Genomic DNA, 26568 nt, shown 5'->3' with positions numbered 1-26568 from the left:
CTGAGTCTGGTTTCTCCCAAGGTTTATTTTTCTCCATCATGCCCTGATTGAGTTTTGGTTCCTTGCCACTGTCACCTTTGGCTTGGCTTGCTCAGTTGGGGACACTAAAAATATGATTAAAGTTATTCAACTTATTATACAAATAAAATGTATGAATTAGGTCTTATTTAATTCTATAAACTTAAATACTGATCTGCCAACATTGTTGCTATATGATAAATTAAACTAAGCTGATAACATTACTGTTTACTCCAGAACGACTGTACAGCCAAATCTAATTTTGTCGCAATATTATCCTGTTTGACACTGTGAAGCTGCTTTGACACAATCGTGATTGTAAAAGCGCTATATAAATAAAGTTGATTGATTGATTGATTGATTTGTTCATTTGTTCATCCAAATTTAGACAGCAGATTGTAGATCTGTAGGCTATAAGATACTTTGGTTTGTCTTTTTCATGAAATAAGTGATTGTAAACCAAAAGCTGTTCCACCACACTGTTGAGTTAAGTGATCCCTCTTTATTATAAGTATCCTTATTGAATCTACAGTTTCGAGTCAGCATGGAGGGCAATGAATGGATCCTCCTGTGTTTGGCTGATGTGGAAAGTGGCACGTCCATCAGAACCCACTGACGCCTGTTTCCCTGTGCAGCTGTCCCCACTCTTGTCTCCAGAGATGACATCACAGTACGTGCCGGCGGGCAGGCCAGTGTCCAGCATCACATTCAGTTCCCTGGGACATTAATCAAATCCTGTTGAAGTCGCCATCATTCAAAACTGACCATTGTTGTTATTTTTTTGAGTGCACTCAAAAAAAAAAAAAAAAAAGGTTTAGTGGGATACTATAGCGAACAGGGTTCTTGACTCAATCTTAATGCCAAAAAGGTTCTTTATAAAAGGAGAAATGTCTTACATGATTGCATAATATTTTCTTCTTGTGATAAAGTATGCTCCTTAACTGCTTAATTGATAAAATGTAATAAAAAAATAAAGCTGCAAGCAGCAATTAACAGGGTTTATTTAAGTCAATTTAAGCTATTTAAATATTTAACAAATTATTCAATTGACAGTGGTAGTCCTAGAGGCAAAGTTGCTCAGAATGAGGAGCGTATGAGGCATGAGGAACTACCATATGGTATCAATGTTGTAGGCATGTGCGAAAAATCATGTGATACCTAGATAATCCTTTACGCATGTGAAAAGTGCCCCCATGGCCGATTTTTTTAGAACATCTTACAGGCGTTTAGGGCTGTGAGTCAAACAGGCCTAGTAAGTTTCGGTCCCGTGGCCGTGTTTTTCAAGATAAGCGAATGCTCTCATTGTAGACAACTGCGGCACCTTGAACAAAGACACTGCATGCCAGTTTTCAAGTCATTCGTACTGACTGTTGGGTAGTATTTTTTCTTCATCAAAATTTTATAGCGCCACAAAGTGGTCCTTCAGCCACTTTTGTGCGACCACAGACTGAGCTTGTACATAGGTGTACAGAGTTTGGTGAAATTATTTCATTCCATTCAATAGGGATGGCCACTTTTACTAAAATGTCTAAGCCCACTTCAAACAGTTTGACATTCCATCGCGGGTGTGAATCAAAAAACTCCAGAGAATCTTTCTGCACTAGGACTAGTTCAGAAAATCCAAAATACCGGAAAATTGCACCGGGGTGACGACCGAATCTAATACAAGACATTTGAGCCTGCAATGAATGGTTTAGGAATTTTGAGCCATACTTTTGCTCGCTGTAGCGCGGCTAGCGCCCATATCCGGCTGATTGGGGCAAGCCTCAGTGATATGGTAGAAGTGGTGCATACTACCATCCCTGAAAATTTCAAGGAGGGATTTCTCTACGACTTACAGTTTGGTCTACCTGGTCACTTTTAGGGGACCCAATTAAAACTAAATTAATTACATTAAATACTAAATTAATAAAGTGATCCCATGATGGAGCAAACTATATATGAAGCACCTGACAGAACCCTTTATTTTCTTGCACTCGTGTGGAATATTTTAATTATAAATTATTTTCCCGTTCACATCATTTTCCCTCCCATCTCATTTTTTTCTTTTCAATCCCCATGCCTCCAAGTTCTCCATACAGATCTTCTCTGAAAACGTGTTTAATGGCTTGAGGGCAGGACAAGCTGTCACTCATATGAGATCACAGCGATAGCAAACCAGAACCATCCAATAGATTCCCAATGGACAAATTAAGCCCTGCCCTAAATATTTCCTTGTTCAAAAAGCAATTTCACTCTTATATACACATCACAACAGGGAAGAAAAGAGTATCACAACTTCCATTCCATGCCAATTTAAAAGAGAAATAATGTGTAATCAATTTGTATATAAACATGTCCTATTCTTGGGTTACTATTGCAAGTTTCTCACCAATCATCATTGTTGATGACAATGAATCCCTTGTCGCCGCGGCTAAAGGCGATCTGATTATTACCGTTGTCCCACCAATTGGAGAGAGGCTGACCATTGACCACATTGCGAAAAATCACCATATTCCTGGGGTGGGGAAGAGAGCATGAGAATCACTGGGACTTGACACTAAATTTTGCACACGGTTTCCTGAATTCACTCACCTGATTTGGCGCCACCTGTGCTCACATATCCACTTGTCCCCACAGGTGGAGTCTGGGTTGATGGGTACTGGCTTAGTGGATCCATTGGCATTGCTTGGAGGACCCATCCAGTCATTCTGATCCTGTGTTTTATTTCACCAAAACATTATTTATTCAAGATTTCTATACAACGTGTGTGGTATGAAATAATCTATTGTGTTTTTGGGCTAAAGAAAAAAGGCTTTTCAACATTTTAAGCCCCACCCTTAGAGACACTACAAATACCATACTTTTACATATTCTTCAGCTATTGAAAAACTGTTGATTACTTCCCTTGAACAAAACAAAAAAAAATTTGCAATTTAGTGATTGAGGAGATTTACCCTGGTGCACTATTCATTAATGTAAAGCACCTGGGTGTCATCAACTAGAAGACTTTAATGTGATCATTATTTTAAGTGTAAGCATTCACCTTTCCATTCACCAAATGTTGATCCCAATGGTAACTAGACATGATGCTAGGGACACCGTATGGGTGAGCCAACATGAGCCCTGAAGCAATCTTATAAAGCCTGCAAAAGACAAAATTTAAAAAATACCACTAACAGTAGGAATAGTTGTAGTTTGGGACAAAATATTTACCTAGAGTCCGAAAATGTCAGAACACAAGCTCCACCAGCACTTTGGCATCTCTGAGTATCATGATTGTCCACAAACACCAAGGCTTTATCAGAGGGCATGAAACCCCATCCCTCTCCCCAGTTCCTAAGACAAAACAATGTTTACAACTCTTAGAAGACAAAAGATTGCCGAGCATGATTATACCCAGCAAATCCTCAGAACTTTGCCTAATATTCTGACAAGACTATCTCGAAGTTATGAACAAATGTTCTTCCAGTGGCGTTAATCAAATGTTTGTTTGACATTATCTGGTCTTTTATAATGTTCTCAAAAAATTATCACAAAAACATTTATACATCATTCATGGGACATTGTTTTCTAAAACGTTTTAGTTTGTTTCAGAATGTTCAGACAACATTCAAGAGTAACAATGCGTGCAGAAATGTTCTTAGAACATGTTTTTGTTAGCTGTGTAGGCAAATGTGACATTTCCTCCTTAAGATATCACTACATGGTCTACATTAAGCTGGTAAACATTGCAAAAGAAACCCATACATGGTAATCAGGACACTGTAAGGAATTATAGATTTGCTTAATGCTCTATTGGCTAAGAAATATTCTGAATAAAAACTCAAAAAAAAAAAAAAAACTGTCAGCCTAGCAACAAGACAAACACGGTAACAGTATGACAACATATTAGTACTAATCTGCAATCCAGATTAGTTTTCCTATTAACTATGCATCTATATTTTTAGCAGCTGAGACTGCAACAAGTGGCCCCAAATAACTTCCACAAGAATGAAAAGAGATATAAAATTAAATGAAGACGTACTATTAATGGTATGAGAGATTGTCATGGACAGCAGTGAAATATACAACAAAAATACATGAGCAATCAAGGCTGTGTTCAGAACCAATCAGAAACCAAATGTCCAGATATCAGTGTAATAGAGGTTACTGTTGCATACTTAAGATAGCTTAGCTTTTCTTTGTCCCATTTACGAATGACGGCGCCTAGTTTTGCACCGTACTTGAACTCTGTCACTCTTCCGAGTTCAAAATATTCACTGGCTTTTATGGGCTCTCCACCATACTCGATAACCTGAAAGAAAAATAAAAATAAAAAATAAAAATAATAATAATAATAATAATAATAATAATAATAATAATAATGTGGTAATGCTTTTAACAACCATGTTAAGTAACTCTGATCTTGATGAGATGGTGATACCTCTTGATAAATAAAGGGCTTGGTCTCAGGTAAAAACCAAGTGGTATTCAGGCTCTTGAGTCTGCCGTAGACGTTACTAAGGTCACCAGGCCACATGTGCTTACAAGCATCTACTCTGAATCCAGCCACACCCATGTCGATCAGTTTGTTCATGTATTCAGCCACTTTTCCTCTAACATAGTCCTTCTCTAGGGCCAAATCCAGGAGACTCACCAAGCGACAATCTCTAATCTGTCAACACAAAATTAACAAATCAGCAAGTCTTAAAATGACTGAACTTTGTGTTACTAATTTGGATTTAAGTTGGGTGAGAACAAATTTGAGGATTGTAATTAAAGTCAGGGGCAATAATGTACCTTTAAAACCTATAATGAGTCTTTAAATATATGGTAAGATGATACAAGCTTTCTGTAGTGCTGTGCACCTAACACTAGCTTGAGCAGTGTGTCCCCTGCTGGTAGATACTGTAATTAAACCATAATGTTTCCTTTGTCACTTAAAGAGTTAGTTTACCCCAAAATTAATGTCATTACTCACCCCAAACTCATCTCCGAAACACAAACTAATATATTTTGAATGAAATCCAAGAGCTCTCTGACCCCACAGACAACAACGCAACAACCACTTTCAAGGCCCAGAAAGGTTGTAGAGGGATTGATAAAAGTCCATGTGACGCCAGAGGTATAGCAGAAATGAGTGGCAGGGAAGAGAAGACAGTGTTGAATAAAGATGTTAGTTTTTTTTTTTACACAGTGTCACTTCATTAACCTAGAAATCTAGACGCACCCTAGCGGCAGCAGATTTAATCTGCCCGCGAGTGTCGTCTAACAACTCTCAATACCCTTCTGAGCTGTATTCCCCTAACTCTTGCCGGGCCAATCACATCGTGTATAGAGTCGGTAATGACTACGGTCGAGTTGCGTTTGCGTGCTTGTAGTAAACACAGAAACTGGCGAACTGCGGTCTTTCGAATCAGCTTTGTCCGCGACTCTGGAAGACTTGGAGTTAAGCTTTTCTCGGAGAAAAGAACAAAGAACGGCACTGAAGTCATTCTTAAAAAAAGATGATATGTTTGGAGTTTTGCTAACCGGATACGGCGAATGTTTAATAAATAAATAATACATGTCTTTAAAAAGTACCTGGAAAACATCGTTGGAGTTTTCAATCTCTTCATTGGCAGTTCTACACTTGTAATCATTGAAGTCCCATGAGGAGTATGGGACAGAAGGGAAGTCCTCCTTGTTGGCGTTGAAGTATGATCCACAGCTGGAATGAGTGCCCTCTCCACCAGAGGCTCCACACATGTGATTTATGACTGCATCCACATATATGTTCACCTGTGGAAAAGTAGCACACAGGAGATGCCGTCTACTATCTGTAAAAGAAAGCAACTACATTTTCTGGGTTAGAGGACCTTTTAAGTCACACATACTATATGTGAATGTCTAGAAACTATTTAAAAACAATGTTAAACCCACATAATTCCACCAAATGTTGTCCCAACTAGTCAAACACAGCTGTCTGAAATGTTTTCAAATTTAACAATATTACTATACTTAAAACTGCAGTCTGTAGATTTTCTTCGGTCTCAATCTTGGTTTAAAATCTGCAATTGCAACTTCTCAGCTATGAATTGTCCCTCGGCATGGCACAGCACTGATTAATCAAATTTTTTTGAGGAGAATGTGTGGCTGTCATGAAAATTACAGGATTTTTACAGTAGTTTTGTGTTACCCCAACATTGTTACAGCGTGTGATCATGTCCTTCAGCTCTTCCTCAGTTCCTGATCTGGAGCATAAGTTGTAGCTGATTGGCTGATACCTCTGCCACCAAGGCTGCCAAGGATTAGTCACCACAATGCTCTCACTAGGGGGAGAGATCTGTAAAATCAAAGACAACTCCTCTAAAAGCTTAGTCTAAAAAAATCTATTTTATCATACTGTTCCTTAAAACAACAAAATTGTAACCATACCTGAACTCCTCCATAGCCATTTGGAGCCAGGTATCTCTCACATTCTTCAGCTATATCTGCCCACCGCCACTCAAACAGATGAACAATGGAGGTCCTATTATGCTTAGTGTTTGGGTTGTGCTGGGCAAGACACAGTCCAACTAATATAGCCACAATCAGGAGCTTCATTGTGCCTTTGTGCAGAAGAAAACAGTGTCATAAGCACATCCAATGAATGAGTCCATACTGAGATGTGCAGTTCTTGCATAAACTCACAATCTAGTGTACAAGAAACATTTAAATCTGTTGGTAATAATTAATTGTTTTAATGGGAAAAAAAAGTTGTGATATTTGTTTCAATTTAGACAAAAATAAAATAAAAAATAATAATAATCACATGATAAATGCCTTTCTTTGAAACTCACTTGCTGCAAAAAAAAGAATGACGGTTCTCTTCAGTTTCAAGTGTCATTAAAAAGAAATGGCATTTTCCAATATCTGCTTTTGTTTATTTTTGTTGCAATATTAGTAGTTCTTGTCCTTGGCTTTTCTGAAATTATGCCAAACTCCATCACAGAACTGTCATATATAATGCCAATAGTGGTTTACCTGTCAGAACTTGTTACAGGTTAGCAATTAAGTGAATACTTTTTTTTTACCTATACATTCTTTTTTCATTAATTACTTTTTTCATAACTTTTTTTTAGTTCAAAATGACTCGTATGCAAGCATGTGATATGGCCTATCAATATAATGGTCAAAAATAAAGCTCAATCAGAAACACAGTTTTTTGTCTGTGCCTAAGTCACTTCCATTCTAATTCAAATTTGAATGTCCCTTTGGCTATTGTACATACTAGAATTAACATTTAAACATTGAACCAACTTGTAACATAGGTCCACTGGGAGGCAAATTGAAATACCCAAGTGCAGTCTCTTTATTAAACTCAAAAATATAGATATAAAAAAAGACTTGGCAAACCATAAAACTTACCAACACAGCACATCACATCATTAATGCAAAACAAAGACACAAGGCAAACATGAAGGCTTAAATACACATGGGCTAATGACAAGACAAGTGACACCTGTGAACAATGATGAACAATTAAACCAATGACAACATGACCCATGACAGGATCACGTGAGGGGGAGGGAATCACATGACAAGACCAGGAAGCACATGGACATGGCAAATTTAAAAACATATATACCCCCCCCCCCATGTGCAATTATTTCAATTTAATGTTTAATAAAGCTCTTGTATACTATATATTGCATATTTGTAAAATACTCTTCTTTTGTTGTTAATGTTTGATGGACGATTGTGGGTTTGGCAGTTCACAGGAGAGCGATACTTGTCTGACTGCATTGTGTCAAGTGTAAAGTTTAGTATTAGGGGAATTATGGTGTGGGGTTGTTTTTCAGGGGTTGGGCTTGGCCCATTAGTTCAAGTGAAAGGAACTCCTCAGCATACCAAGACATTTTGGACAATTTCAATCTCAATTTTGTAGGAACAGTTTGGGCATGGCCCCTTCCTGTTCCAACATGAATGCGCACCAGTGCACAAAGTAAGGTCCATAAAGACATGGATGAGCGAGTTTGGTTTGGAGGACCTGATAGAACGCCTTTAGGGGTGAATTTGAGTGGAGACTGTGACCCACAGCTTCTCGTCTAACATCAGTGCCTGACCTCACAAATACTTTAGAAAATTGGTCACAAATTCCCATAAAAACACTTCTAAACTTAAGTCTTTCCAGAAGAGTTGAAGTTGTTAAAGCTGCAAAGGGTGGGCCAACTCCATATTAAACCTGACAGATTGAGAATGGATGTCATTAAACTTCATGTAAAAAGGCAGGTGTCTAAAGGTTACCTTGCTTACTCAAGGTATGCTGGTTCCAAAAACACAATGGAAACAGATGCTTAGAAAAGCGCCCCATTCTACTTCCTTCTTCTTCTTTTGTTTAATGGCGATTTACATAACCTACTAGTGCACACGGTCACCTATTTGGTGTTTGTGCAATCATATTTTCAATCTAAGAATAAAGATTATTTTGTTTGTTTGATACTCATTAATTAAATGCAGATCCATGTGCGCGATGACAATTAATATGGTACATTTGAATTGCATCAACATTTAAACATTACCTTTTTATAAAAGTGCTTTAGAATTAATATATAATACTGTATATTATTTAGTTAATACTAATATAACTATATTAATTATAAGACACACATCTGAAACCTCTTAAGAAGATAACCTGCTCCGGATATTCAGAGGTTATGTTTAGAGAGTAAGTTGCTATGGCCACTAACATACCCTGAAACTGAGAGTTAAAGGGATAGTTCACTTTGAAATTAAATTTTGATATGTTTTAGCTTACCTCATGGGCATCCGAGATGTAGGAGTATTTGTTTCCTCAGTAGTTTCAATTTTGATCATTTTAGGTCAAACCGTTCTTGTCTGTGCCTCACATAATGCAGGTCTATGGTCACCACCTCAAAGAGCATACACAGAGAAGTCCAAATTAAACAATCACCCATCGTAAGTACACACTGATGGCCTAAGACACGAAACGAGCGGTTTGTGTGAGAAAACGAACAGTATTTATATTGTTTTTACCTCTTGTACACCACTACGTCCGACTGATCCGAGGGCGCGCGTGCGTGTTTCCTGTGGTGTACAAGAGGTAAAAACGATGTACATGATTGTTTAATTTGGACTTCTCTGTGTATGCTCTTTGAGGGGGTGACCATAGACCTGCATTATGTGAGGCACAGACAAGAACGGTTGGACCTAAAATTATCAAAATTGAAACTACTGGGGGAACAAATACTCCTACATCTCGGATGCCCATGGCCATGAGGTACGCTAAAACATATTAAAATTTAATTTCAAAGTGAACTATCCCTTTAAGGTTATCCGCTTACTTACTCTTAAACATACCCGGGCATGTCACATAACCTGCTTAAAATTTATAATTTAAGTAACTTTTATAAACATGTCCGAAAGAAATAAAATAAAAAACACTGATGTGCATCTGATGACAAAGCAATGCCACTGACATATTGTAAGATTTTTCAGTTAAAACAGCTCAAACAGCTCATTTTTGTCTAGGACTAGCTTATGCCTTGAAACCGAGGGTAAGTTACGTGCATACATCCATTTTACATTTTGCATATTACCCTATAGAATTTACGTGGTATTTACAGGATCTACAGGATATTTTAAACACAATGCTACAGCCATTATTTAGAATAGTATAATACCAAAAAACAGAACTACGACACATTTCTCCCAGCTCACGTGTAACAGGTTCATGCGGAATCATCTCAAGCAGCCTTGTGTTTAGCACGGAGTGCTTTGCGTGCGACTTCCGTTTCCAGTAATTTCTACGGGCAACAAAACCAGAGGCAGCAGTCGAGAGGATTCCAGAAGCGAGAGCTCACTCGTGTCAGACACATTCCGCCAGACTCCACAGCTTCATTCAATCACAATTCAGAATATCTGTATTAAATCAGTATGGCGAAGTGGGGAGAAGGAGACCCTCGCTGGATCGTGGAGGAGCGAGCGGATGCCACAAACGTCAACAACTGGCACTGGTGAGAGAGAGTCAACCGGCACATTTGCTCATCTTGATGCTAACATGCTAAAGGAGACTCGACACTGACATGAGCTGTCGTCTTTGAATCACTTTGCCTCACGAAGGCTCTTGACCGAAGAAAATATAACGTTAATGCGACAACCAGTTCAAGTTGTTGTTATTTGGGTGTTTATTCTGATGTCTGGTTAGTGGACCATTAGCGTCGTCTCAAGTTCATCCACGCCATGCTTTCACCGGCTTTCTGGTCGACATATTTCTATAATTTGACGATAATATTGTTTTATTCCCTTATTTCTTGGGTTGTCAGCTAATGTTGTCTGACAAGTCGCTTCGGTTCTGTTATTGTAGTGTCTCGACATTGACTAGTACTGGGGAAGAGATGCTGTCAGTTTTTTCTTTAGAGCAAGTTAAATGTTGAAGTGGATGATTGTTTAGGTTAACACTGATTCTGATGTATAAGTAGAAATACACTGGGGAAGCTGAAGCATTTATACAATTTATTTGTGTTTGTCAGCATCTACATCCACAAGTTTGAATGTCTTTTTACTGTTGACAGCAAATACTACAGAGCCTAGTTTCAACCATGATCTAATCAGGAAACATTCAACAGGACAGTCACATTAAAGCTAGTTTTGAAGCACAATTATCATTTGGAAATCTCAATAATACATATTACTATTGTGATTGTTTTTTTAAAGGCCTGGAAACGTCACTTTCCAAATGTATTGCTCGTTAATCTCATGACATTTGTTGTCTTGAAGACTCATACTCTATAATTATAGCCTTGGTAATTAAATGTATACATTTTAATGACTGTATACCTGACTAATGGAAATCCACATCAATGATGTGTATCATACACTCTACATTAACTAATAAAACCTTGTTGTATTTATTTTAATATTGTATTAGTAAATACTAAAATTAACATTAACTAAGATTAATGAATGCTTTACAAGTACTTTTCATTGTTAGTAAAATATTAAGATTCTAAGAAATATTAATTATAAAAATAAATGTTAAAATACATTTTAATTTAATATATTCTATTTGTCATTTAAGTCTGTATGCTGTAATCACAAACAACTGATTAAGTCATAGTTTTTTTCTTTTTTCTTTAGTGGGACCAGTGAAAATATTGCCAGGGCAAGTAAAAATCTGAACCACTGGGCAAACTGGACCAGTAGAAAAATTCTTAGCATGGACCCCTGCAAAATAAATGAGTAATATCAGTGGATGTGCTTTGTATTACTAGGACGGAGAGGGACGCCACAAACTGGTCATCGGAGAAGCTGAAGGATCTACTCATGGGATTGTGGGTGGAGAGTGAAGAAGGCAAGTGTGAGATCACAGAGGTCAGCAAGGTGGAGGGAGAAGCATCCATCAATAATCGCAAAGGGAAGCTTATATTCTTCTATGAGTGGAATCTGAAGGCTACCTGGACAGGTGAGGAAATACGGGTGGAATAACTGTGGATGAGTTGTTGCTAATTTATTGAGCTTAACGGCTCTGGCCGAGCTGTGATCTAAACTTAAAGAGAGGCTGCTCACTGCAGAGCAAATGGGTGGTGCATACATGTAGCTCCTCCCCACTAGAACTCCAGAGAGGAGGGGCGAATGTAATTTGTACCTAATGGGGGTAGCTAGAATATCCAACCACACCCTAAACCAACCCAGGCCAGGCCAGAACTCTGGCCCTGTCCCAAATGGCACCCTAAACCCTCACGGTCTTCCTCTGAGTCCGCACTTTCACAACGTAATGCCACTTTGACTGCTGGGAAGAAGTCCTCTGCATAGCTCGCACTAGTGTGGGCTCGGCAGAAGTGCGCATCGAGGGCGCATAACGGCCGCAAAGGGGGCGCTCGCGAGCACATTTCTGAGATGTAAAATGACAAATGGGACACCCTACGGTCTTGTGGACTCAACGGACACGCGCACGGAGCGGCCATTGTAAGTCCACAAGACCGAAAGTGCTTATGAAGTGTGCCATTTGGGACAGGGCCCATATCCCTCCACCACTGGAGCTCCAAAGAGGATGCTGGGATGTTATTTGACTCTGCAGTGAGTAGCACTTGGAACTAAATGCTATTTGCTATCTTAAAGGGGAGGAGCTGTTTATGTCCTGCCCTGTCTTCCTGTTTCAGTAGAAATTATGGCCCTGTCCCAAATGGCACACTTACAATGGCCACAAGAACATAGGCTGTCCCATTCGTCATTTACGCTTAAAGAAGGGTGCTTGTGAGCGCCCCCTTTGCGCATTCAATACGCACTTCAGCTGAGCCCACAAGTTCGCAAACTACACAAAGGACTTCTACCCGGCAGTCAAATCGCCATTACATTGTGACAGTGCGGACTCAGAGGAAGACCGTGAGCGTTTAGGATGCCATTTAGGACAGGACCTATCTTAACACATTGAATAATGCTGCATGTTTCAAGGCACTTCAGTGGGCCTTTAATTGAACCAGTTATTTAGTTTATGATATTTGGCTGTAATATTCATGTGGATGATTTGGGCTTGTTTGTACAGGGACATCAAAAACCGGCATTAAATACAAGGGGAACATTGATGTTCCAAACCTTTCGGATGAAAATGACATGGACGACCTTGATGTAAGTTAACCTTATTTACGTAGCTTTTTTTGTAGCATCACCAGCCTGACAGTTTTACAGAAGAACATTGTTTATTTATTTAAAGGGGCGATATGTAAGAATTTTCATGCATTACTTACTTTTTTATTGCTAATGTGCGAACAGCTTGTAACGAGACTGACTTCCTAGGTTGTCTATGAAAATGTGTAGACTGATTTTTATGTGAAGGACTTATGTGGACATTTTTGCCAGGAAAATCAAAAGGATGTGGCATTTATGTGAACTCCAGAGAGCCTCTCTTCCATTCAGTGACGCATGAACAAATTGTATGCAGTGTTCAGGAAAATACAGAAAGAGCCATTCTGTACCGTAATGCAAAAAAAAAGGATTCATTCAAACTGTAGTCTCAGACAGTCAGATCTACAGTATATAGTCGATAGTCTCAAATATACAATATAATCAATACATTTAATCATATTCAGTAAGCAATAAGGGCTACTGTTCAACAAGGGTTTCTGAATTCTACATATAGCCCCTTTAAATGTATTCGAAAATCTATAGCAGTTCTCAATTGGGGGACAGACAGAGCCCAATAGGGGGCTTTAGCAAATTCCAGAGGGGCCTCAAGATGGTTGACTTACAATTATTTAAAATCAAGGTATGTCTTCTTTTAATTAATTTGTTGTTTTTAAAGAACCAGTATTTTTATTCCCTTAGATAACATAGATATACGAGGAAGCCTCATTATGAAAGTCTGAATTCTAGGAAATGTCATGTAAATAAAATTGTATAACACCATGAACACTTTAATAATGAATGTACATTTTCTAGTTAAGCCAAGCTCCAAAAGTATTAGAAATTGTGAGTAAAAAAAAAAAAAATCCTTATCCTTAATCCTTAGTAAATCACAAACAACTAGAAAATTCATGGAGCCTTCGAAAATTATTGTGGACAGTGGGGTGCCTTGGAGTCAAAAAGGTTAAGAACCACTGATCTAAAGTATCTGGAACAAAATTATACAAAAATGTGTTGTTGTTGTTGTTGTTATTAGGGCTGCTCGATTATCATAATCATGATTATTTTGGTTAATATTGAAATCATGATTTAACAATTGTTGGTTGGTGATATGATCAGTCTTATTTTATAATATGAGACATTTTATATATCAGTGAAATTTTACAATTATCGATACTTCAGTAAAAAATAATACTAGATTAACTAATTTAAGTAAAAGGTCCTCAAAACAGTTACAGGAGACAACAGTAAGCATTACAATAAGAACAAAGAAACAAATTACTGACAAAACTGACAAATAAACACGATAGAACAAAAATGTGTCTTTTATTATTTGATTAACATTAATGACAGACTTCAGCAGATTTATTTGCCTGTTGTCACTTTAAGAGCTGCATGGATCCAATATACTGTTGTTTCTTTTCTTAACTGTTTACGTTCACTTAAGCCATAACTGACTTTGTTTGCTCTCTGTTCCAGCTTAATGCACTTTTAAATAATACTGTTTAATATCAGGCACGTCCCGCTGTTTAGTGACAATAGATTGCATTTTAAAACACTCATTTACTCAGCTGATTTGGATGTTAAATTTGGCTTAGTAGGGAACAAATACAAATCTCTGGAATGGACAGAATGCAGCAGCGGCACAATCTTGTTTTCATAATCGCTGGAAGCCAAAATTGAATTAGAAAATCATAACCATTAATTGCACAGCCCTAGTTTTTATTGGATGTGATTTGATTAAATAGCCATGCTAAATATATAGATTGTGTGAATGTGATGAGTCTTTTTTTTTGGATCACACACAGATCAGTGTGAGTCTTTGTAAAGATGAGCCTGAGACAACACTGCTTTCTCTAATGAGGAGGGAAGGAGCTGATAAAATTCGTACGGCCCTGGCCAGCTATGTGGGCTTCCTCAAAACAGGTACGTATCACTAAGATGTCAAAAGTGATGCCATGCATGAGAGTTTTAGATGCATTCCTGCTGTAGTGTTGAATGTTGGATGTGGTTTGCTATAATCTGTTATTGTCTGTTGTAGAGTTCACACAGGGCATGATCCTGCCCACAGCCAATGGTGTGACGAAACAAACAGCCCAGGCAACAACTAAGTCGAGCAAAACTCAGGTAAGCCTTAAAGTGTCTTGATTTTCTTCAAACTCAATGTGTGTTTTATGTAGTTGTCCCAAAATGTATTAGAACACTTATGCCACATGAATGAGTTGTTTCAAACACAAAAATCAAAACAGGTGGCATCTGCAAAAAAGCAGTGGTGGATGACCTAAATATATTTACATTTTGTCTCCCTTATCAGACACGCCCAATTTAGTTTCTTGCAGTCTCTACTAATGAGCTGAATCAGGTGTGATTAAATGAGAGACACAAAATATGCAGGGCTGGTGCCTCCAAGACAGGCTTGAAAACCACTGAATTAGGCATTAGTAACTTACTTTTTACTCCATCAGCACACACACTCAAGGATGTCCCATTCTTTGATCATTTTGAGTCAGTCTTGTGAATTCAGTAAATCATTAAAAGGAGACTTGCTCTAAACGGATCATTAGAATCAGCTAATGAGACTCAATCGGATCGGTCCAATCCACGAATGAATCGTTCAGTGTGATTTGCAAACGTATTTAACAGGTTAATTGAAAAAGATCAGCTTGTTCACGAATCGGACATCACTATCACGTCTCGGAGTGAGTGACAAGGACCGAAAAATTACAAATATTTAGTTTAATTTTTCGTTAAAAATGTTTTGATAAAGTACAAACACTTAAAAATGTGCCAAATAAAAATACTTTGTTACTTTTGTCATTTTTAAAGATACATTTAACCAACTGATTACCATTATGTGTAGTAGATCATTTTAAAATCTATAAAGTCAGCTCTAATTATGAATGTGAAATCTATTTTTCTATCATTAAAAATGGCCTTAAGTTACAGAATTCTATTTTTTTTTTTTTTAAATCCATGCTTAAATTAATATTTTTTATCCTGATTCAGTCCCGATCATTAGAAGCCTACAATAATGTGTTTTGGGTTGTCAGTTTGGATTTCATGTTAAAAGTCCAGGCTTATGGGATTTGTTCTTGCATGTTTTTATCATGTCTGCTTTGACCACTGAACTAGAAAATGTCCCTGGTTTCCATTTCAGAAATCTGCTCAACTTAATATATGCTTTTGTTTAAATTTCTGTTTTTTTAAACAGTCAGTAGGGCTCGACGTAGCATGACAAATCTGCACCCCTGTGACAATCAGATGTAGCCATAGTGATTCCTCAAACCATATGATGTAGCAGTGCCGAAGCACAACTGATGTAAAAGCAGCTGAGTTGGCTTAATTCATCAATCATTTGTGTGTTTTTAGATTGGCTCATGCAGCGCTGCTCCTCCTCCTTCCAACACGGGGGTAAAAATCCCCACCTGCAAGTTTTCATTAAGGGACACTTTCCTTACCTCACCAGAAGAGCTTTACAGGGTGTTTCTCAATCAGGAGGTGAGTCTTCTACTGCCACCACCACCATAGCATCTCAAATATAGTGAGTTTCCCTGGGCTCATATTATTTAATGTGCACATCTTTTCTCAATGGTGATTTACTTTTGTTTGAGAAGAATGCCAAATTCTGTGTTCCAGATGGTTCAGGCTTTCACGCGCAGTGGGGCCATGGTTGAGGCTGAAAAGGGGGGGAAGTTTCGCCTGTTGGATGGAAACGTGAATGGAGAGTTCCAGGAGTTGGTGAGACTTCAGTTTCTAATTACATAAAACAGAATGACCAGAGATGCTATGATTTCTGAAAACATGTATTGTGGGTTTTAATAGGTACCCGAGCAGAAGATAGTCATGAAATGGAGGTTCAACTCATGGCCTTGTGGTAAGTTAAGCCAGCTTTATTCGCACCACAGACAATAGACTGTAGACTAGTATATCTACATTGGTTGCTACAGTAACAGTACAAGCATTGGATGCTAAGAGACCTTCCCATACAACAGATAAGCTATTAGGGTGGAAAAAATGGACTGAACACTGGGAATTTTTTAGTAATATCACATACACTACATTCAAAGTTTGGGGTTAGTAAATTTTCAACTGTTTTGAGGATCTTTCCAAAGGATGAGAATAATACGGTAAAACTGACGCCATTGTTACTCTTTGTGTCATTGTGCTGAGAAAGAGCTTAAATTCATAAATGCTAATGGTTGTTTGATTTCTGAGCAATCACAGTGGACTGGGCCGACTGACCAATCAGAGTAGACCAATCACAACAGACTGGGCCGACTGACCAATCAGAGCAAAGTAGTCTTGGAAAGAGGGGTTCAACCCGCATTTAAATGCTTTCAGCATTGACAATAAGCAGCCATGTTTCTTGAGAAACGAATCAGCATTTTAGAATTATTTCTGAAGGATCCTGTGACACTGAAGACAGGAGGAATGATGCTGAAAATACAGCTTTGCATTTCAAATCACAGGAAAAAATTACATCTTAAAATAGATTTACAATAGAAACCAGCTTTTTATCAATTGTAATTTTTACTGTATTTTTAATGCTGCTTTGGTGAGCAGAAGAGACTTCTTTTAAAATCTTACTGACCCCAAACGTTTGAGGTAGTATAGTTTACTAAATGGCAGAAGGAATTCTTACTATGTATAAATGTGTTTTCAGTCTGAAATTCCATGATGTTTTTTATGCATGTCACATTATAAATGTATTTACCGGCTCTCTATTTTACTGTGTGTCAATTGATTGTCTCTGTAAATTGTTCACCTTCGCTGTCTGTCTTTTTCATTTCAGAGCACTATGCGACGGTGACATTGATTTTCACAGACAAGGGTAATGAGACGGAGTTAAAGATTGAGTGTCGGGCAGTTCCTGAGAGTGAAGAGGAACGAACACGAGATGGCTGGCAGAGGTACTACTGCCACGCTATTAAACAGACATTTGGCTACGGCGCACGACTCTGCTGAGCCTAGGATGTAGCAGCCGCTGTTTTGGGCTTTTTTCTTTGTTTTAAATTTTTTTTAATTTTTCCATTTCGCTCCACCTACAATTAAGACAAGGATCCAAATGTGACTCAACTGAAGAGCAGGCATCACATTGCTTCATTATCACGTTTCTTTATTTGGATGATTTTGATGTTTACAGTAAATAAAGAAAAAGATTGAAACGTCAGAGCTGAACAAGATGAAGAGAGTGCTTAAGGGGAGACTGGTCATTTGAAATATCTGTGTATGTGTGTAATATAAAATACTTGTTTTTAGCATGGTAACTCTCTGATGGCGCTCCTGTCCTGTTCTGTCAAGGGTCACAGGGTTAAATGGTTCCTTTTATGCACTGGGCGGCTTTTGTCACAGTTATGAAAAATTGGATCTTCATGATGGTTTGGAGAAGGAACAATAAAGAGATATTTCCGACCACTTGATGTTTCATTCTGATGGAAATGGAATTTATGTACATGCTTTATGTCATCTCATCTAATAGTATATGAAGATGAACACATGATTTTTACTCCATTTATATTCATCAAGAAAAAAACAAGCTGTGGAAAGCCTGTTTCTTTTGTGTCAAACAGACTATATTAAAAAGAAAATCATGTACAATGCACAACTGGTTATATACTTTACTATTTGCTTTGTATCACTGAAAGTACTGTATTTCAGCCTTTATAGGGCTCTGCCTGATTTTAGCTGCTGATATGTTTGAAATGCTTGAAAAGGAAAACAAAGTCACTTATAGGAAGAAAAATTGGATTTATTGCCCCAAATTATGATCCAGGAAAAGGTTTATACCCTATTGAGTTTTATTTATTTTCTTGTATATTTTCTGCATCACACTTTGTGACCATACAAAGAGCATCATTTACTTAAAATAAAAGTACCTTTGAAACATCAACCTCAGATATTTTATTCATACATTTTGCAATATTATTTGTAATAGATTGATTATTTTAAACTTTTTTTTTTACTACACATCGTCTCATTTGTCATTTATCACAGTAGTTAGGTTAAGAGTAGTAAATGCATATTTATACAGAATTGTGTAATATTGCCATCTTAAAATACACTTTATAGAATATTCACTATAAAATACCTTGTCATTCAATATGCCGCTTAAAGAACCCTGCAACCTACTGTGGATAATAGTTAACAAAACCAGTGACTTTTAAAGATGATAGAAAAAGAAAATAAATATTTACCTTTATCTATAAATATTGTCTCACATAAGTCACAGCTTATAAACATTAGTTCAAACTACAGTTTTAATTATGAATCCAACTGAGAAAAAAAGTGGTGCTGCTCACGATCACAAAATCTCTATTATATAATAAACATAATTTTCTTCCCTATTGGAATTTAAAACTCCCTGGAAAATTTGAAAAACAAAACAATGAAAGCAAAAATATATATAATTAATTTCATGGTCATTATAATACCACAACAGAGCATTTTCACAACTTAAAAATTAAATATTCATGTCAGATGCTAAGAATAACTAACACCCCTCCCAAAAAGATGTTGGGTCTTCAAGAATAACACTGCAGTTTTCAATGAGAGATTGTTGCGTCTTGCGAAACTTAAATAAGAATAAATTGAAAAATTAAACATTGTCATATTAGTAATGCGCCTGAACTTGTCAGTATGATTCTCACTTTTTCAGAAGCCCGATCAAGGTGAGTGAGTTTCCAAGCAGATGAACAGCTCAGACTCCTGATAAAGAAACACATCAAGAATGAATCTCATGAAGACGGCTAACATTGAAAATACAAATATCTTTCATTCAATTTCTGAAAGAAACATCATGAAAATCAGACTTTTTCCGTGTTTATGTGCTAAGATCTCATCCCCGGTGCATCTAGCAACTCAGAAAACATGAAAAAAGGACAACCCAGTAACTTCTGGTAAGCCTTTCCCTGCAAGCACGTGATCAGCCGCTCAGATTTCTCTCCTCTTCTTTAGGAAGGGGATTTTATAATATTACTGTCCATTAACCTGCATGTTTCCACCCTCTGCGTCGCTATTTTGTTTTCGTAAGTGACAACAGTGAACAAGAAACGTGTGTATTTTACTGTTTAAATACAAAATTTAAAAAAAATGTAATCTGTGAGAGTCGGTAGGACCAGGCTACGTTCTGGGGACAACCGAGACTTAGATTACATCTTCTAAAAATGCCATTAATAAGGTGTAGAGTCACTTACACTGGACGAATCACTGTTGATGACCAGATCATTGGTGGCTTTTTGGGGTGGCTCCTCCCTCTCCGGTGATCTGGCTTTGATAGACACACTTTGCCACCGTTTCCTAAAGGAACACAATTTCCTTACAATGGTTACATCCACAATCTCATACATCCTTACTATATAGTTAGGTAAAAAACATTATGTAACAAAAGAAGGGTGTCTGAATTCACAGTATTCATAAAAGTGTAGGCAAAAAGTACCCAGATTTCCAGTGAAAAGTGTGCATACGATGGACATTTTACTATCCCATGAAGCCACAGGAGAGGATTCATGAACGGCAGTGAAGCAACATAGTGGTCATGTGATAATAACAACATGGCTAATGTAATACGTCCAGATATCATTCATACTTTATCATACTTTTTTTATCTGTTGCAAAGTAATTACTTACTTATTCATACCTGCTCAAGAGAGTATGTGATTTCGGACACAGCCATCAATTGCTTGTGTGGACTAAGGCAGGGGAACCCAATCCTGTTCCTGGAGATCTACCTGCAGACTTCTAACCCTGCTGACTGTAGTTATTATCAAGTGCTCCTGAAGATCTTACTTTTGTGTTTGATCAAGATTAAAGCTGAACTTTGCAAGAACTCCAATAACAGGATTGGGCACCCACTGACGATGACATTTGCTTTTATTCATTTGCAGGGGACCTGAACATTTTAATAAATTACACTGTACCTGTGTGACTGCCATTTGCCTTTAGTTTTGCTCTCTGATGTTGACGCAGTGGAGGCTTGATCTGCCAAATCCTTCAGGAAGTCAAACAATCTCTCTGAATGAATGCATTGTTTCCTACAAAAATTATATAATAAAATATATTTTATAAGTATAATAAAATAACAGAAACATGGACAGGACACATACTCATATAACAGTGGACAATGCATAGGAATTTTTATTTAAGAGAGGTGGAGGGAGGCACATTTTGAACCTCACATGTGATTGATGGACATCACTCTGCTGTTCCTGGATTGAGTTATTTTGCAGGTCATGCTGAGAAGAGATCTGAGGAAGATTTCTAAAGCTTTAGCTTAATGTGCAGTCATGGAACATAAGCGCAATATAAAAGAATTGTGATGGATGGATGCAGACAGACAGAACAACAGATGGGACAGAGATGGATGGATGGATGGATGGATGGATGGATGGAGATAGATAGATAGATAGATAGATAGATAGATAGATAGATAGATAGATAGATAGATAGATAGATAGATAGATAGATAGATAGATAGATAGATAGATAGATAGATAGATAGATAGATAGATAGATAGAACCAATGAGTCGTTAGAACAAAAGAAGCGAAGAGTCAGAGTCGAGGAATCGACTCTTTTGGAGTCGACTTCGAACCTCCATTTGCGTGTAATGAAAATAATGTTATGCAAAACTAAATATTAATGATTCTAAAAATAAAATGATAAAATTGTGTAAAATAAAATAAAATCTTAATGTCCCTTCATTAAAACCCCGGAAAGAGTTTACATTCTTTAAAATATTAAACTAGCAAATGGATTAAGTGATTTAACCAGCATTCAACATTCAGGGTTTTAAGGATACATATGATGACTGGTACCGCTGAGGCGATTCGCCCAACCTCTGTGTCCTTTTGCATTATTTTCTTAATGCGTCCCTGGCCAAAAGGAGAACAGGAGGATGAGATGTTCAGTGTCGCTCGTCTAACCAGCAGAGTTGATTCACAAAGCATCAAAACTTGGAAATGCAGAAATACTCACAGGTGGAAAGCGAACATTATATTTTCTCTTCTGTCCGGGCATTTTAAACTCTTAAATTTCAATATTCTGCTTACATTTTGAATCATTTTGAGGTTTGAGTTGCGGAGCGCCATTTGTTTACCTTTCACAGGAAGTACTGAATGAGAAATGAATGAGAGGAAAAAAACAAGGAGGTTGAGCTCCACAAAGGAAACGCCCATGTCACGTGCGCAATGAGATTTGTAAACAATCCTCAAACCATTTTTTTTCCATCCACGTGTTCATTTTATTAGTCTCAAGATCATATGAACCTGCTACCCATCTACCAAAAATATTCAGGGAACGTTTTGCTAACTTTCCCATTAAGTTATGAAAATGTTATTTCTAATTAAACGAATGTTCAAAGCAAACAAATGTCTTAAAAACGTTATGCGAGGGGATATTCCATCTCATCATTTTACAAACATTATGGGAACGTTACTTTTGAATGTTTTCTGAAACACGTAGCCTAATAACGTTTAAAATATGAACATCCAACTAAAATGTTTCATAAATGAATAAAAAAATGTAGTTTTTATTTTTATTTTATTAAAGCACAGATAACGCTGAACGAACGTTCTATTAATGTTACTAGAATGTTTGTTCAGAACTTTATGATAAACTTTTGAGAAAGTTCTGAGAACGTTCCTTGTTAGCTGGGTATAATGGTACAAAAGTAGTGAGGTGGACACTAAAGTAACGCTCAATATGCATGAAGGTCATCAATAACAGAGTATCAAATCAAGTGGACTATATCAGTCGCCAGTGTGAACTTGAGGGGAACGTCATTCGCCCATTAAAAGTCACATCACTACATTTCCAGCAGATGCCAGATCCCATTTTGTTAAATATTTTGTTATCTAATGCAATGTCATTTTAAAAATAGTTTTGGAGTCGTAGTATTTATTATATAGCCCACACCGTGATGAACAAGTCGAGTCGAGCAGCGCAACTTATAACCAGCAGGTGGCAGAATAACCCCATAGTGTTTTGTCTATTACTGCAGTTATCTGATACAAACTGAGAACTGGACCCTTACATTTCATGCAGTTATTACGTGTTATTTGCTATTGTAATATAAATGTAAAATATGAAAAATAAATTAATAAATTGTATATAGTACAGACCAAAAGTTTGGACACACTACTATTTGTAATGTTTTTGAAAGAAGTTTCTTCTGCTCGTCAAGCCTGCATTTATTTGATCAAAAATACAGGAAAAAATTAATATTGTGATATATTATTACAATTTAAAATAATTGTTTTTCAATTTATTATACTTTAAATGATCATTTATTTCTGTGATGTAAAGCTGAGTTTTCAGTATCATTCCTCCAGTCTTTAGTGATCATGATCCTTCAGAAATCATTCTCATATCATGATTCATTTTCAAAGTTGGAAACAGTTCTGCTGCTTAATATTTTTTTATAACCTGTAATACTTTTTTATAAAACTTTGATGAATAAAAAGTAAAAAAAAAAAAAAAAAAAAAAAAAAAAAAAGTAAATGTTTTAAAAATAGAAATATTTTTGTAACAACAATATACACTACTGGTCAATAATTTGGGGTCAGTGTTTTTTTTTCTTTCTTTTTTTTGAAATAAATCAATAATTTTATTCAGCAAGGATGTGTTAAATTGAGAAAAAATGATAGTAAAGGAGATTCATATTATTTGAAAATATAATTATTTTTAATAAATGCCTTTCTTTTGAACCTTTTATTCCTCAAATATATTAAGCAGCAGAACTGTTTCCAACACTCACAATGAATCATCATATTAGAATGATTTCTGAAGGATAATGTGTCACTGAAGACTGGAGAAATGATCCTGAAAACTCAGCTTTGCATCACAGAAATAAAAGTATAATAAGTTGAAAACCAAATATTTTAAATTGTAATAAAATATCACAATATTAAAAAAATCTGTATTTTTGATCAAAAAAATGCAGGCTTGATGAGTAGAAGAAACTTCTTTCAAAAACATTACAAATAGTAATGTGTCCAAACTTTTGGCCTGTACTGTATATATCATTTTTGTAGACAGACAAGCCCTACTTCCGATTTCCATGCGGTTTACATTATGCATGTCACGACAGTTGTTGATGTCCTCCCTCTCTGTCAAGGGACAGTTGAATTTCCCAAACATTCAGAAACTGAGAAGGTTTATATATAGTATATGATGTTTCCAAAGAACATCGAGAATAATAGTTTCCTCATTGTCACCACAAAAATATGATTATTGCGTAAATCAGTTTACTTTTACAATTCACATGAAAACACCAGTCATGCCCAATGACATAAACCACTCCGAATATACACTACAGTCATCTGATACAGAATTAGCCACTAACACCAGCTTTTAGCAACATTATACAGATGAATACAACGATAATATTATAATAACAGGCATAATAGTACGACCACTGACAGGTGAAGTCGTCATCACGGCACCTTCACGGTAAAAAAATATTTAGAAAAAAAGTTACCTCGTTGCCTTAAAATTTTGAGTTCATTGAAATTAAAATTTTGAGTTAATACATTGAAAAATGTTGAGCTTCGACAACCTTTATTATAATATTATTAAAAGATTTTGTAAGCATATTGGGTAATTGTGTGTGTTTTATTTCTGATGACGCAGTGAAACATGCCAAATAGTGCTATTTTCATGATCTATCAAATTTTCTTTCAAATATTTTTAGTTTCTATTTATTAAACAAATATCCTTCATTGTACTAACTCAAATTTTTAATTTCAATAAACTCAAAATTTTAAGGCAACCAGGTTACTTACCTTTTTAAGATAAACCAACAAAAACACATTTTTTTTTACAGTAGTGTGTGGGGATATGTTAGGCAGCAAGTGAACATTTTATCCTCAAAGTTGATGAAGCAAGAAAAATAAGAGAGTTTGACAAAGGCCAAATTTTAATGTGGCAACACAATTGGGTCAGAGCATCTCCAAAACTGCAGCTCTTGGGGTGTTCCCAGTCTGCAGTGGTCCAAGGTAGGAACAGTGATAACCCGGTGCCAGAATACACAGTGCATCTAGCGACTTACGTTAGAGGTTGCAGCCTTTAGCCTCCTTGTTAGAGCGTCAGACTCCCATGCTGATGGGCCAGGGTTCGAGTCCCGCTTGGAGCAGGGGGGATAAACAGGTTTGGTGCCGTTGGCCTGGATGAGAGTAAGTTTTAAGGGGGTGAGTGTAACAGTAGTCACTATGCGGTTAAACCTCACTCCTCTGTCCTCTATAGCGACTGACACTAGGTTGCAGCCTTTAGCCTCCTTGTTAGAGCGTCCGAATCTTATGCCAGCGGACCCGAGTTTGAGTCCCGCTTGGAGTGTGCGGTTCAGGTTACACATGTACCTAAGCATCGTTGCAGACCATGTACACCCTTTTATGGAAACGGTATTCTCTGGTGGCTGTGGCTCACTCTAAAAAATGCTGGGTTAAAAACAACCCAAGTTGGGTTGAAAATGGACAAATCCAGAAATTGGGTTGTTTGAATGGGTCCATTTACTAGGGTTCAAACTACCCAATTTCTGGGTTTGTCCATTTTCAACCCAACTTGGTTTGTCTTTAACCCAGTATTTTTTAGAGTGCTCTATCAGCAGGATAATGTGCCTGCCACAAATGCATGGTTCAGGAATGGTTTGAGGAGCACAACAACGATTTTGAGGTGTTGATTTGGCCTCCAAATTGCCCAGATCTCAACCCAATTGAGCATCTGTGCCCCGATCCATGGATCTAGTGGAGGGGAGTCCGTGCCTCGAGGGGTCATATGGCGACAAAGGGGGAACCATATTAGGAATATCCAACAGATCATAGCAGATCAATTACAAAACAAAATAGGCTACAATAGAATAAAACACATCTGAAAGGTGACTGAGGTTAAGCTGCAGTTAACCAGTTTTCATTCAGGAAATAGGACTTTTTTTCAACAGATAAAAGTTTGATAAAACTGACTATAAATATACACATAGCCTACAGTAAATTCCATTGTTATGACTGGATTCCGGGATTCAGTCTGTCTGCGTCACGGAAATCCTATGGCCTTATAAACGGGACCTACCTGTATCTGCAGGGAGGGATGTGTTCTCTAATATAGCCTATAGCCTATAGGCATGATGCACAACGTCACACGAATAAAAAGGAAAACATGTCTCATCCCATTCACTTGTCGAAGAAAGTTTTAAGAGCAGTACAAACTGACAGCAATGGACTTATGCTGTTGGCATTTCATCCATTTATACTTAGTGAGACAAAGGAAAATGAATTGATATCTACACTGTAAAAAATTATGTTCAATAAGTTATGACAACATATGTTTTTACATTGTTTTAACTCATCAAAATAAGTTAAGCAATGTTAAACTTTTTTTATTAGTTATACAAGATGTAACTCATTTTTTAAAGTCAGTTTAACATAATCTAAGTTGAAATAACTTAAACATCCAAGTTGATTATACTGCAAAAGTTCAAAATGTGCCTTTTTTTTTTACAGTGTATATAATAACCTCATGGTGTGTGGTATGTTTAGAGATTATAAGGTTGATGAAATGTTCAGGTCATAAAAATAATTACGGTGTAGTTGTATTGACCCTTTCCCGGGTTTCTCAGAAGTGGAAGTCATCATAGACTTCTACAGCTGTGAATGAGAGATACATTAAAAATACTATTTGTTTTTCTATTCGCTCAAATAGCAAAAGAAAAATTATTTTGCCTCTTTTGCTATTGTTTTCACACCTTTAATAAAAAGTTAAAAAAAGAGAGATTGAAAATGGCATTCAGAAGAGAAAAGACTCCAACTCCCACAGCGCTGTAGTCTGTTAGAAACACCCTCACAGTTTATTTTATTTTATTATTTTATGCAATTTTATTTTTTTAAATCTGATGCAAATGGAATATATGTGTATAGTGCTATGTACATACATTTAAAAAAAATGAAAAATATAAAAGAAACTGCAGGATTTACACGTCACCTGTTTCCAACATTTCTTG

At 36.8% G+C, this 26568-nt stretch overlaps 3 protein-coding genes across 11 annotated transcripts; 1 reads left to right on the top strand and 2 right to left on the bottom strand.

Annotated features, from left to right (window-relative positions):
- Positions 1–68: 68 nt before the first annotated feature.
- Positions 69–15280, bottom strand: amy2al1 (amylase alpha 2A-like 1). 6 transcript variants are annotated; one of them, XM_067455028.1, is made up of 11 exons: positions 7369–7415; positions 6397–6569; positions 6158–6290; positions 5563–5760; positions 4424–4654; positions 4161–4294; positions 3214–3336; positions 3044–3143; positions 2593–2714; positions 2390–2515; positions 69–734 (listed from the first exon to the last, which is right to left on the bottom strand). In XM_067455028.1, the coding sequence occupies exons 2-11, from the start codon at positions 6414–6416 to the stop codon at positions 545–547; spliced, it is 1377 nt and encodes a 458-aa protein (XP_067311129.1). In that variant the 5' UTR covers positions 6417–6569; positions 7369–7415; the 3' UTR covers positions 69–544. The 6 variants fall into 6 exon arrangements, with proteins under 6 accessions (XP_067311129.1, XP_067311126.1, XP_067311124.1 ...); XM_067455025.1 differs by lacking the exon at positions 7369–7415 and adding an exon at positions 15033–15280 and having other exon boundaries at positions 70–734; positions 6158–6304; XM_067455023.1 differs by lacking the exon at positions 7369–7415 and adding an exon at positions 9645–9864 and having other exon boundaries at positions 70–734; positions 6158–6304.
- ahsa1b (AHA1, activator of heat shock protein ATPase homolog 1b) lies at positions 9755–18180 on the top strand. 2 transcript variants are annotated; one of them, XM_067455030.1, is made up of 10 exons: positions 9805–9977; positions 11101–11125; positions 11235–11425; positions 12506–12588; positions 14391–14508; positions 14624–14709; positions 15952–16080; positions 16219–16320; positions 16405–16456; positions 17375–18180. In XM_067455030.1, the coding sequence occupies exons 1-10, from the start codon at positions 9950–9952 to the stop codon at positions 17545–17547; spliced, it is 987 nt and encodes a 328-aa protein (XP_067311131.1). In that variant the 5' UTR covers positions 9805–9949; the 3' UTR covers positions 17548–18180. The 2 variants fall into 2 exon arrangements, with proteins under 2 accessions (XP_067311130.1, XP_067311131.1); XM_067455029.1 differs by lacking the exon at positions 11101–11125 and having other exon boundaries at positions 9755–9977.
- Positions 18181–18317: 137 nt separating this feature from the next.
- Positions 18318–21691, bottom strand: LOC137090985 (dr1-associated corepressor). 3 transcript variants are annotated; one of them, XM_067455032.1, is made up of 7 exons: positions 21555–21691; positions 21379–21451; positions 20757–20850; positions 20499–20612; positions 19776–19878; positions 19230–19287; positions 18318–19153 (listed from the first exon to the last, which is right to left on the bottom strand). In XM_067455032.1, exons 1-6 carry the CDS (start codon positions 21594–21596, stop codon positions 19246–19248), a joined length of 468 nt encoding a protein of 155 aa, XP_067311133.1. In that variant the 5' UTR covers positions 21597–21691; the 3' UTR covers positions 18318–19153; positions 19230–19245. The 3 variants fall into 3 exon arrangements, with proteins under 3 accessions (XP_067311133.1, XP_067311132.1, XP_067311134.1); XM_067455031.1 differs by having other exon boundaries at positions 18318–19287; XM_067455033.1 differs by having other exon boundaries at positions 18318–19287; positions 21379–21456; positions 21555–21682.
- Between the last annotated feature and the right edge of the window lie 4877 nt (positions 21692–26568).

The sequence above is a fragment of the Pseudorasbora parva genome, chromosome 10, assembly GCF_024679245.1.
Source record: "Pseudorasbora parva isolate DD20220531a chromosome 10, ASM2467924v1, whole genome shotgun sequence".
Classification (NCBI taxonomy): domain Eukaryota; kingdom Metazoa; phylum Chordata; class Actinopteri; order Cypriniformes; family Gobionidae; genus Pseudorasbora; species Pseudorasbora parva.
This window is presented reverse-complemented; position numbering and strand designations above follow the sequence as displayed.